The following is an 11,860-nucleotide window of genomic DNA, read 5'->3' on the forward strand; positions in this document are numbered from 1 at the left end:
AACCCTTTGCTTCCCCTCCCGCCCTCCCTCCCCTGGAGTCTGAGGGCCTCCTGGCCTGTCCTGCGTCCTCCCTACGTTTCTTTTTTTTTTTTTTTTCCTCCCTACGTTTCTTACGGCTTAATCTTGTTTGGCATCTGCTCTGGAGGCTGTGAATTAACACCCAAGCCCTGCCTGGCTCCCTGCAGACCCGTGCCCTCAGCCTGACCCTGCCTGGCCCCAGAGACACCTCACCTCCCTCCTGCTTGAGCTCCTGAGCTTTCTCTTCCTTATCTCAGGCTGAGCCCCGCCTGACCCTGGCCACAGACCTGGACTCTGAACCAGCCTGACTCTCACCCTGCCACCAGGCGGATCCTTATTCCTGGCTACACTGCCTCACATGTGATCCTCAGCCACACGGTGGACCAGGCTGAGGTCATCAGAATCCATCCTGGGCACAGACCCCATCCCAGACACACACCACAGCCCTTTCATCCACCTGTGTTTATTTAAAACACTTCCCACAGGACCCCAAGGGGTCTCCAGACTGGGAGGACTTCTCCCAGCCCCCCAAGAGGCTGTGAGCCAAGGCCTCTCTGAGGCGGGAGAGAGAATAGTTCAAAGTAGGCGTTCTGGAGGAGCCGGCTTCGAGAGGGCCTTCCTCCCTGCATGCCCAGTCGTGCTGTCCTCGTCCAAGCCCACACAGGGCGCTGGAGAGCCGGTGTGAGGGCCCGGCCTGGTGGGGTGCTGACGGTGGTACCTCACACCTGAAGCCACAGGTGTCGTCCCAAGCCTCCAGTGGGGACGTCAGGGGAAACCAGGAGAAGGCTCGGGTGGTGTGACACGATGAGCAGGAATGGGGTGGGGGCATGGAGACGGGATGGGGGACGGGGATTGAGGGGCTGCTGGGGAGGAGAGCCCAGACGGGTCGGGGAGGCCGAGCCGGGCTGTGCGCAGGCCCAGAAAGCAGACACCCTATGGTGGCGCCGGCTCCCACGGTCAGGCCAGTTTCACGATGTCCCCACCAGACCCCAGCTCACGAGGCTGGGTGCCGTCCAGGGTGCAGGAGGCACAGGAGGCTGAGGACAAGCTGGTGCTGGGACAGGAGGCACCGCTGTCCTAGGCCCCGAGGCTGCCAGGCGGAGTGCTCTTGGACGGGGAGGGTGTGTGTGCACCCAGGACCAGGCCCAGGCTGCCCACCTGCACCTGTGAGCCTCCTCTGCAGACCCGCCCTGGCCGGGACTGGCCAGAGCCTGACTTGGCCCCAGGCACCCTCTGGGCTGGCTCTGTTTGGGCTCAGCCAGGTCCCACGCAGCCCCAGCGGCCTATGAAGCTGCGGGGCTGGAAAGGGCTGTCGCTGAAGGCCGGTGGGGGCCGGCGGGGGCAGAGCTGGGGCCAGAGGCCTGCCCGGAGGAGGAGTCGCAGGCTGCGGGGCCCGGCCTGTGCGTGGGTCAGCAGCGCCACCTGTTGGGCGGACACGTGGGCGGCGGCCACCACGGCTGGCTCCGGGTCACTCTGCAGCTGCCCCAGGTCTGCAGGCACAGGGCGGCTCCGGCAGGGGGGTGGGGGCGGCTCTCAGGGCCACCGCGGATTCCAGGCCCTGGCCCTCCAGCCATCCATTCCCACCCACCCCGGCCTTGCGCCTACGGCCTCTCCAGGACCCCACACCCCGGCAAGCAAGCTGGGCCCTACCCTGCGACAGGGAGTCCAGCAGGTCCTGGCTGACGCAGCCTGGGCACGTGTGGTGGACGAGGAAGCCTGGACCGAGGCACACCTGTGAGCGCTGGCCCCAGACCCCAACAGGGTGGGGCCCGTCCAGCTCCCAGAGCCCTGAGTGACAGCGGGACCGCCTCACCTAGGAGCACGGCCGCTGCCCAGCGCAAGGGGTCCTGTGGGCTCCGCAGGTAGCCCTGGGTCTGGCTCAGGAAGCTGGGTACGTGACTCGGGTACTGCTGCACCTGGGAGCGATGGGCTCATGGCAGCCCGTGAATCCCACACGGGGAGGAGGTGGCTGAGGCAAGCCCCCAGGCTGGGGTCCCCTGGGGAGCCCCCAGGGCAAGGCAGCAGGCCCTGAGGTCTTAGGCCTGCCGCCACCTTGGCTGGGGGAGTGAGGAGACTCAGTCTGGGGGGCCTGGTGTCCACTGCAGCTCGTGGGCAGCCGACCATACCCTGTACCAGGCACTGTCCTCCCCTACTGACCAGGCAGTGGCAGATGCGGCTTAGGGCCTCAGGGCTGTCGTAGTGGGCCACCGTGACCATGTCCTCCAGCAGGCCCCAACGCAAGGCCTGGTCACAGCGGGCCAGGGTCCACTCTGAACTCTACAACAGGGGACGGGGTCAGGGTTAGGTCCAGAAAGTGACAAGAGGGATAGGGGGGCGGGTGGGGCCAGGACGAGGGCCGGAGCAGCCCAGGGTAAGCCGCCCAGGAAAGGCCAGGCACTCGGGAGCCCCCGACGTGGGCGTCCCTGGAGGAGTCCCTGACCTCAGACTTCACAGATGGGCCGGGGGGATGGGGAGGGCCGGATGGGGACAGCAGTGGGAAGGTCTGGGCGGCTGACCTCAGCAGCATCCCGGCTGGGATCTTGCAGGCGCAACAGCAGAGGGACGAGGCTCCGGAGCACCAGCTTCCGCAGGGGGCCGCGGAGCCCCACCCGGAGCCCGCCCCGGCCCCGCTGCACCAGCGTCCCCAGAAGCCCGACAGCCGAGGCGCGCACAGAGTCCCGGGCCTGCGTGGGGGGACGCGCTCGGGGCAGACCCAGGACCCAGAGAGCCCGGGGAGGGCGGCGTCCCGGTGGGGATGGGGATGGGGAGGGACGGGGCGGGAGGGGGGAGAGGGCACCGCGGCAAAGTGGGGGCTGGGGGGCAGGGCCCTGCGGGGGAGGGGAGGGGCCCTGCGGGGGAGGGGCGGGGCGGGCGGGAGGGGGGAGAGGGCAAGGTGGGGGCTGGGGGCGGGGCGGGGCCAGCGGGGCGGGGCTTACGTCGTCCAGCAGCGGCGGGAGGCGGAGCCCCAGCTCGGCGCTCAGCAGCCGCACGGGAGCCCGAGGCCGCAGCAGGAGCCTCCGCAGGGCGCGCAGCGCGGCGTCCACGAGCCTCGCGTCGCCCTCGCCCAGCGCGTCCAGCAGTGCGGGCAGCACCCTGCTCACGTGCCGCACCTGCGGGGGCAGGGGCTCGCGTGGGCGGCCGTTCGCCCCCGCCCCCCACCTTGCCGCGGCGCCCTCTCGCCCCTCCCCCACCCCGTGCCCTCTCCCTCTCCACCCCCGCCCCGGTGCCCCCTCCCCCACCTTGACGGTGCGCCCCCTACCTTGTCGCGATGCCCTCCCCTCTCCCTCCCTACCGCCCTCCCCCTCCCCCGGCCCCCACCTTGTCGCGCGGTGCCCTCCCCTCTCCCTCCGTACCCCCCCTCCCTCCCTACCCCCTTCTCCCTCCCCCGGCCCCCACCTTGTCGAGGTGCCCTCCCCTCCCCCTCCCTACCCCCTACCCTCTACCCCCTCCCCTCCCCTGGCCCCCACCTTGCCGCGGTTCAGCGCCAGGTGGCCCAGGCCCAGCAGGCCCAGCCAGCGCACAGTGGGCTCGCGGTCGCCCTGCCAGGCGCAGAGCCGCTCCAGGACGCTCTCCTCCCTCAAGAGGCCTGCTGTGGGCCGGCTCTGCAACAGCTGAGGGGGCGGCGGGTCAGCACTCGGGCGTCCACGCCGCCCCTCACCGCCGCGGGGAAGCAGGCTCACCCCCGTGAAGAAGGCCATGGCCGTGAGGCGCTGCGTGTCCTCGGGGCTGCGTAGCTGGGGCAGCACGTTCCCAAAAAGGCCCCGCAGGTGGTGGTCAGCGTGGGCCACCATGGCACTGGGGTGGGGCGGAAATGGGCATTCTCTGTCCTGCTGCTGCGGGGCTCCCCCTAACCAGCACACACCCGCCCCCCCCCCCCCCCCGCCCCCTGCCTGCAGCACCTGGCCAGCAGCAGGACGCCTTCTAGGTGGGTGTGGGCTCCCACCAGCCTCCTCCAGCCCCCGGCCTGCTCCATGCACGTGACCACCATGCGGCCTCCATCCCCAGTGAGCAGAGCCTTCAAGGTTTCCACAGCACAGCTGCGGGGCGGGCGGCAGGGGGTCAGGGTACGGAGGGCGCTGGCCCAGCCCCCGCTTCTCCCTGGCGCGTGCCCCTCACCTGGCGTGGCTGTGCGGGGGCCCTCGGTGCCATGGAGCCTGCACCTTAGGGGTGTCCGGGGAGCGCACATGCCACGCCAGCCGGTGTAGCTGTGTAACCAGCACAAGCAGGAGGTGTGGGTAGAAGCCCCGAGTGGCACCCACGCAGCCAGACACAGTCAGCATCTCCCCGAGGGCCCGAGTGGCCTGCAGAACAAGAAGCCAGGCTCAGGCCCTGGTGCCCCACATACCGAGAGCTCGAGGACAAAGCCGCGGACACCTGAGGACCAGACTGAGGAGCAGCTGCCGCCCCCGCTCCTGCCCCTGGGCCCTGGGGAGTCTCCTACCGCCAGCGCCTCGAGCTCAGGCCGGGCTTCGTTCCTCAACGCCCACAGCAGCTGGACCAGCACCTGCCTGTTTACGCGCTGGTTCCGGCTCAGGCTGCGCCACAGCTCGGCAGCTGCCCTGGGGGGACGGAGCACCTGAGACGGGGAGTCCCCCTCCCCCCGCAAACCCCCGGAGAACCAGAGTGAGTGGCATCTGTGTAGACTACCCCAAACCCCGTGTGGAGCCAGCAGCAGGGAAACGAAGCTGGATTGCACGTGGTCACTGCAGAGGATGAAACCAAAGAAAACGTCTCCGGGGCAGGTTAACCGAGGAGCCAGGGGCCTTGGGGCCAAGAAGCCAGCTGGCTTGCTCGTCCCACCCTAGAGCCCTGGGCTGGGCTTCCAGCATGACCTGGGGGATGATGGCAGGGCCCCCAGCCAGGGCCCCCCAGGTGCGAGGGCAGGGCGATAGGTGGTGGAGGGAATTCAGAGGCTCTGCCCCCCTCTGTCCCCTCCCCCCTACGGGGGCTAAACTCCACTGCCAATCAGGAAGGATCAGGAAGGGGAAGGAAGCTGCATGGGGAAGGGGGCTCCAAGATGTGGCTCCAGCCTGGGTGCGGCAGGTTACCGGTCGGGGGGCAGCGAGCTTGGCAGCAGCGCACACACCACTTCCCGCGCGTGCTCCAGGGCCAGTGCGCTCATCACCCGCAGGGCCGCCTGCCGGGGCCTCCCTTGGGCCAAGCTGGGCACCTGCGCCAGCAGCCCTCGCACCAGGACATACACCTGTACAGGTGAGTGGGCATCAGGGCTCCGCCACTCTCTGCGCCCCCACAGGGCAGGTGCAGCCCGCAGCCTGTGTGCTGGTCGGGCCACTTGCTTGTCCCCCCACCTTGGAACTCCGCAGCAGGAGTGTCAGGGGCCCCGGGGGGGCGTGGCTTACGTTGTCCTCCAGATGCTCCCCCCGGGCCTCCAGAGCGGAAGACAGCATGAGCGCTGTTGCCTGGGTCCCCACAACGCCAGCCTCTTCCAGGCAGGCAGCCGTGTACAAGGCCAGGTCAGCGAGCGCCCCCTCTTCCCAGGAACTCTGGGGTTCCTAGGACAGGGTGGGCGGGAAGTACAAAGTCTTGCCTCGCCTGATTCTGTTCCCTAGTGCCCCCCAACCTCCTTCCTGGGGTCCCCTCGGCCTCCCTTCCCTCCACACTCACCTGGTGGGGTCCCTCAGGGGCGGGACCTTGCCCGCTGGGCGAGGGGCACAGCTCCCTACTGGCTGGGGGGATGGCACTTGCACTCCGAGGCTCCACCTCAGGTTCAAGCGCACGTTCAGGCTGAGGACCAGCAGAAGAGCGACCTGGGGTCTGTCCCTGGTTGGCTTGGATGCCTTCAGCCAGAGCCGACAGGGTTAGAGCCCCCACAGGGCCCCCTCGGGCCCTGCCCCACAGTCCCCAGGCCATGGCCACCGCACACCCCAAGCTGCGCAGCTGAGCCCGGCCTGCAGCACCTGTGCTGGTTCTCCCGGGAAGTCGTGCCCAGGCCTGACCTAGAAGCTGGTCCTGGGCAGGTAGGACCGGTGACAGGCGTGGTGGCGCATGCGTGCGAGCGTTGTGTGGGGGGGTTGGGGCGTTTCACAGACACCCCCAGGTGTAGGCATCAGTGGCTTGTGAAGGGCCCTCCCGCCCTCGCAGTGAGTAGCCAGCCTGGAGCTCGAGTGTGTGGGCTCTGGCTGTGCCCGCCAGGGCCCTGCGGAAGGGATGGGATGCCTGGGATGGTGGACCTGCACCCCGACATCCATCCCCCTGGGTGGGGAGACCCCAGGCAGGTGTGGACAGCCCTCAGCAGGCCCCAGCAGGGTCCGGAAGTCCGGGCCAGCCCTGAGCTAAGGCTTTGCCTGGTTCAGCCCTAGAGGAGCCAGCGGGGCCTGGAGCTGGGCTGTCCCCGCCGCATTCTGACCTAGCCAGGTGTCCTGGGGATGAGGGGGGTTGAGAGAGCTGTCCCTGCCTCTGAGCTCAGGCAGGGCAGGGGTGGAGCAGGGGGGAGAGGAGTGTGCCTGTGGCCACTCGGGCACCCTTGCTGGGACCACTGTTGTTGGGGTGGGCCTTCTGCATCCTGGTCAGTTGTAAGGTCAGGGCCCCTGGACCCCGTGCAGAGGACATGGTGACCTGTGGGTCCCTAGGGCCTGGTGAATTCTGTACCCCTCCGAGCCTCATGCCCCCCAGGGCTGGCCTGATCAGGCCTCTGTCCCAGATCCTGGAACGCTCCCCCGGTGACACGGGACACTGCCCAACCTAACCCAGCCTTGGGACCCAGAAGAGCCAGTCTGGTCAGATACCTGAAGAAGCGGAAGTGTTGTAGGAAGGGCCCCAGGAAGCCAGCACCTCTCCACACCCTTGCCCTGCCTGCCTCTGCCGCCCTTGTGCCGCCTGCATCCAAGAGCCCCTGCCCCCCCCACAGCCCACAGCACAGAGAACATCTCCCCCAAGTGGTTCTCTGGAAGCTGAGTCGCTCCCTGCTCAGAGGCAGGCCCAGCACGGCTCATCTCCTCCCTAGCTCCCCTCCCTTTGGGAGGCTGCTGGGTCAGGAGCTGGCTTCCTCTAAGGTCCAGGCCTGGTGACCCCATGACAGAAGCCAAGCCAGTAGGGTGGAGCCCATGAGCGCAGTGTCCCCGTGGCAGTCCCGGGGTTGGCAGCAGCAGTGGCCAGGGACACCTGGGCTGCTCTGGCTCGGGAGGCTTGAAGTGCCCATGGTCGGTGTGTAGTCTGCGGCCATGCCCGGATGCAGGAAGTCCCCCAGGCCCTCTTTCTGGCACCTCATTCCCACCCCATGGCTCCCCGCCCCCAGGCTCCCGCAACAACTCCCCCAAACCCTAGATAGGCACTAGAAGCCCCCGTCTCCCCACAGCCCTGTGTCCTCCAGCCTCAGATCTGTCCCCCGAGTCCAGCTCCATGAGCCTCAGGCACTCCCAGCCTTGGCCTCCCCTGGGAGCTGGGCCGACACTCCAATCCCAGATTCCAGCCCACCCCTGGAGGCCCCAGGGGGTCTAGGGAGCAGTGGGCTGGGTGAAAAAAATGACACAGGACAAGTTGTGCAGGACAGTGAGTGACGTGTTGACTTCAGGCAAACCCCAGCTTGGTTCATTTTTTTTTTTAAGATTTTCTTTTTTCTTTTTTTTCTTTTTTCTTTTTTTTTTTAATTTTTTTAATTTATCTATGATAGAGGAGAGGGGGGGGGCAGAGACACAGGCAGAGGGAGAAGCAGGCTCCATGCACCGGGAGCCCGACGTGGGATTCGATCCCGGGTCTCCAGGATCGTGCCCTGGGCCAAAGGCAGGCGCTAAACCGCGGCACCACCCAGGGATTCCTTTTTTTTTTTTTTAATTTTTATTTATTTATGATAGTCACACACACAGAGAGAGAGAGGCAGAGACATAGGCAGAGGGAGAAGCAGGCTCCATGCACCGGGAGCCCGACGTGGGATTCGATCCTGGGTTCTCCAGGATCGCGCCCTGGGCCAAAGGCAGGTGCCAAACCGCTGCGCCACCCAGGGATCCCCAAGATTTTCTTTTTTAAAAGATTTTATTTATTCATGAAAGAGAGAAAGAGGCAGAGACACCGGTAGAGGGAGAAGCAGGCTCCAGGCAGGGAGCCCGATGTGGGACTCGATCCCGGGACCCCAGGATCAAGCCCTGGGCCGAAGGCAGTGCTAAACTACCGAGCCCCCGGGGCTGCCCCCCCAGCAGGGTTCTCACGAGGATCCTCCCGCACTCAGTCTGTCCACCAGGGCCCGGAGCTTATCAGACAACGCAACCTGTGGGAAGAAGAGAGGCTGATGGGAGCCGTCGGGACAGAGGATCCCAGGGCCAGCTGAGGATGTGGCCATGCACCAACCTGGTAGAGCGCGGGCCGCTCCAGCCGCTTGTGCTCAGGGCTCAGACGGCTCAGGGACAGCTGGGCAAAGGATCTAGATTCAGCCAGAGATGGGAGCGGCTCGCACAGCTGGGGGAAGACGGGAAGAAGGGGCTGGGTCAGGGGCCAGAGCCAGGGCTCAACTCTGGCTGAAGGTGCAGACTACGGGAGGAGCTGGAGGCGCCCACCTGTCCCTGCTGGACCCAGAGCCTCAGCAGGGGCTCCACGCCGGTAGGCCTCACGGTACAGGCTTCCCGGGCCCCGTGAGGCCAGACCCGCAGCTCCTGGCCAGCCTGGGGTGGTGGCTCCTCTGCCAGCTGCAGCACATCTAACAGCAGGGACCCTGTATGAAGGGTCAAGAATGAAGGGGGGTGCCCAGGGACTTGAGAAGGGCCTTGGAGGGCTGGGAGGGGCTCACCTTCAGGGCCCAGGAGCCGGAAGGCAGCCTTGCTCCCAGGCAGCGTCTGTTTCTCGGGGTCCTCAGTCAGCTTCATTCGTGGTTGGCCTCCCACAGACACCAGCTGCAGAAACGTGTGCTGGGATCGCTGGACTCCTCCCCAACCCGAGATCCCTCTGGCCTACTCCACCGGGTCCCCCAATCCGCTACCTTATAGACGCAGCCCAGGGAAGGCTGGTGGGGACACGTGACCACATTGGTGCCAATGCCTATGACGTTCACCTCACTGCCCTGGAGGAGAAGAGGATGGCACTGGCCTTCTTTTTACTTTTTTATTTTTTTATTTTTTTGTTTATGTTTTTCATTTATTTTTATTTTTATTTTTTTAATTTTTATTTTATTTTTATTTTCATTTTTTTTGTGGCACTGGCCTTCTTAACATCTGCAGGCCCAGAGCCCTCCTAGCCATGCTCTGGCTTGCCCCCACCCCGCCCCGCCCCACCCCACCTCACCTCACCTCACCTCCTGGGCCAGCCGGGCCAGCTCCTTCTCATCAATGTTGTTGCTGACGGCGATGGAGATGGATTCCAGCCAGGGCATCTGGAACCTGTAATGGGGGCAGCCCCTCCAATGTTCCCCGATGTTCCATGGTCACATGCACCCCACAGTGATTCCCCCCCGCCACCCCCCCCCCCCAGGCCACCAACACCAGCCGAAGGTCTGTCTTCAGCCGCGCAGGCTTTGGCCTTTTGCTTCAGCCCCTGGGTGAACCCACCCAATTCGCCCACCAAGGGCCCAGTGTCTCTACTGAGGTAGCAACTGGATCAGAGCTCCTCACTTTGGGAGGGGCAAACTGCTTCCTCCCTCTGCCCCATCCCAACATTCCTGCCCCCCGACGGGATCTCTCCGCAGGCATAACTGTCCGGGGGACTCACCGGGCCGAGACAGTCCTGAAGACCCCGCGGATCTCCTGGGCCTGCTGAAGCAAGTCACCGCTGTCCAATCGTACGCCTACTGCGCGGTAGCCCAGCTCCCCCAGGGCCAGGGCTACTGCCAGGAAGTTAGGAAGACCGCTCCTGTGGGCGGGTACAAGAAGGGTGAGTGAGGGGCCGTGGCCACTCTGCAGAGCCCACCCAGGGGAGCACCTGGGCCTCACCTTTGCACGCTGTAGGTGTCCAGCAGGCCCTGGAAGGCCTGGGGAAAAGCCAGGGCATAGGCCACAAAGGCTGCCCGCTCCCCCCGGTGGGGCTCCTGCACCCCCAGCCCCAGATGGGCACACACGCGATCCAGCCATGCCTCCACACGAGCAGTCAGGTCCACCCTGGGTCCTGGACTGGCGGCTGGAGCCAGCATCTACGGAGAGGGCTCAGTGAAGGCTGGGCAGTCCCTCGTGCAGGGGGAGGTCTGAGTGGGGGCAGTGCCAGCACCAGGGCTACCTGCCGGGGTGGCTCAGGTGGGCCACGCATGGCATGAGTGACAGCTGGACCACCCTCCCCTGAACAAGGACTGGCTTTGGGGTCTGCTGTCGAGTGCAACAGGGATGAGAGGTACTGACCTGGTCGGGGGGCACCTCAGTGCCCGAAAAGGAGGTGACGAAGGAGTGGGCCAGGGTTCCCGCCAGGGGCACACCCCGCAGCTGTCCTGCAAGCACATTGCTGCTGCCATCGAAACCTGGGCCGGGGGTCAGGCTTGGGGTCAGGCGGGGCTGGAGGGCTTTGGGCAGGTCTCCTTCCCCCCCCCCCTCCGGCTCTCACCGCCCAGGTAGCTGTAGGTGGAGGCCGTGAGACCCCCATCGGGGCCCTGGGCTCGCCGCAGCCCCATCTCCAACAGCCGCTTCTCTGGGCCCGCGATCAGGCGAAGGCGTGCAGCGTTGGTGGCGATGAGGCTGTGGGGGCAAGGGAGCAGGGGCCGCGCGGGGGGTCAGGAGGTCACCGTGCGGGGCCCCTCTCCCGGGCCCAGGCCCCGCCCCCGCAGCCCCGCCCCCCGCTCCTCCGGGGACCCCACCTGGCGTAGCTGACCAGGCAGAGGAGGGGCGTCTCCAGCAGCTGCACCACCAGGAGCGGCCCCGACACCTGCAACAACGGCACCTGCGGGGGCGGAGGAGTGTCGGCTGGGCGACGCCCGGCGGGCCCGCGCCCTGTGCGCCCCACGCGCCCCGCTCACCCCATACTCACGCTGGGGAAGGCGAGGGAGCCCTCGGGCAGGGCCCGCACCGTCACATCCGAGCAGTCGAGGGCACGAAGGTGCTCGAAGAACGCGGGGTCCGTGTCGGGGGGCAGCACCGAGGCCAGAAACTGCACGTCTGGGGGGACAGAGGCCCTCACCGCTGGAGCCAGCGCAGGACGCGTCGGGGCAGGAGCCGGAGGCCTCGGGCTCAGGGGAGGCTCGGCCCGGCTCAGCGGGGGGCGGGGGCGGCTCATCTAGGGGGCGGGGGACCGGGGGCCGGGGCTGGGCTACCTGCGTCCCGAAGGCGGAAGGCGCGCAGGAAGCGCACGCAGTCGCGGAGCCCGGCCGCCAGGGCGAAGGCGCCGCCGAACGGGCAGCCGCGGAAGAAGAGCTCGAACTCGGCCTGCTCCCGCGCCCGGCCCGCGCGCCAGTAGCCCAGCGCCATGGTGGCCTGGTACAGGTCGGTGAGCAGCGGCCGGGCCGCCGCGCGCGCCTCGGGGTCCTGCTCCGCCGCCATCTCGACCCCGCGCCCCAGCCCCGCCCCCCGGACTCCGACCCCAGCCCCGCCCCCGGGTCCCGGCCCCGCCCCGCCCCCCCCGGACTCCGGCGCGCCCCGCCTCCCGCAGGGCCGGGTCCGCTCGCGGCTCCGCCCCCTCCAGCCGGGACAGGGCCCTGGCGGGCAGCTGCAGGGCGGGTGGGAAGGGGCAGGCCCGGGAAGGGGCCTCGAACCTGCCCCAGGTGGGCATCTAGGTGGCGCCACACTATGTACAGCTCAGGGCGCGTGCTGACAAAGGGCAAGGAGGCACTTGTCCACCCTCCGCGGGCGCCCGTTCTCTTGCACCCCCGGGGAACGCTGTAGTGGTGTGCAGGGCTTCCCCCGACGGGGGTGGGCACAGCAGTCCATGCCCCTGTGGCTCGGGTCCCTGGAGGACACCAGCTCTGACCAGAACCACAGTCCGC

General features: G+C 67.3%; 2 protein-coding genes across 5 annotated transcripts; both read right to left on the bottom strand.

The window, feature by feature from the left end:
* Positions 1–465: 465 nt before the first annotated feature.
* Positions 466–6,244, bottom strand: MROH6 (maestro heat like repeat family member 6). Of its 3 annotated transcripts, none has more exons than XM_055314067.1 (14): positions 5,644–6,241; positions 5,328–5,531; positions 5,067–5,221; positions 4,460–4,577; positions 4,135–4,319; positions 3,918–4,055; positions 3,699–3,813; positions 3,486–3,629; positions 2,955–3,128; positions 2,535–2,702; positions 2,176–2,295; positions 1,832–1,934; positions 1,669–1,734; positions 466–1,508 (listed from the first exon to the last, which is right to left on the bottom strand). In XM_055314067.1, the coding sequence occupies exons 1-14, from the start codon at positions 5,887–5,889 to the stop codon at positions 1,273–1,275; spliced, it is 2,172 nt and encodes a 723-aa protein (XP_055170042.1). In that variant the 5' UTR covers positions 5,890–6,241; the 3' UTR covers positions 466–1,272. The 3 variants fall into 3 exon arrangements, with proteins under 3 accessions (XP_055170042.1, XP_055170043.1, XP_055170044.1); XM_055314068.1 differs by having other exon boundaries at positions 5,379–5,531; positions 5,644–6,239; XM_055314069.1 differs by lacking the exons at positions 466–1,508; positions 1,669–1,734 and having other exon boundaries at positions 1,852–2,075; positions 5,644–6,244.
* Positions 6,245–7,783: 1,539 nt separating this feature from the next.
* On the bottom strand, positions 7,784–11,431 carry NAPRT (nicotinate phosphoribosyltransferase). 2 transcript variants are annotated; one of them, XM_055314115.1, is made up of 13 exons: positions 11,192–11,431; positions 10,909–11,036; positions 10,739–10,821; positions 10,489–10,619; positions 10,290–10,375; positions 9,891–10,087; positions 9,670–9,810; positions 9,257–9,341; positions 8,945–9,025; positions 8,756–8,858; positions 8,526–8,680; positions 8,320–8,427; positions 7,784–8,239 (listed from the first exon to the last, which is right to left on the bottom strand). In XM_055314115.1, the coding sequence occupies exons 1-13, from the start codon at positions 11,415–11,417 to the stop codon at positions 8,177–8,179; spliced, it is 1,587 nt and encodes a 528-aa protein (XP_055170090.1). In that variant the 5' UTR covers positions 11,418–11,431; the 3' UTR covers positions 7,784–8,176. The 2 variants fall into 2 exon arrangements, with proteins under 2 accessions (XP_055170090.1, XP_055170089.1); XM_055314114.1 differs by having other exon boundaries at positions 10,290–10,405.
* Between the last annotated feature and the right edge of the window lie 429 nt (positions 11,432–11,860).

This window comes from Nyctereutes procyonoides, unplaced genomic scaffold (genome assembly GCF_905146905.1).
Source record: "Nyctereutes procyonoides isolate TBG_1078 unplaced genomic scaffold, NYPRO_anot_genome, whole genome shotgun sequence".
Taxonomy (NCBI): Eukaryota; Metazoa; Chordata; class Mammalia; order Carnivora; family Canidae; genus Nyctereutes; species Nyctereutes procyonoides.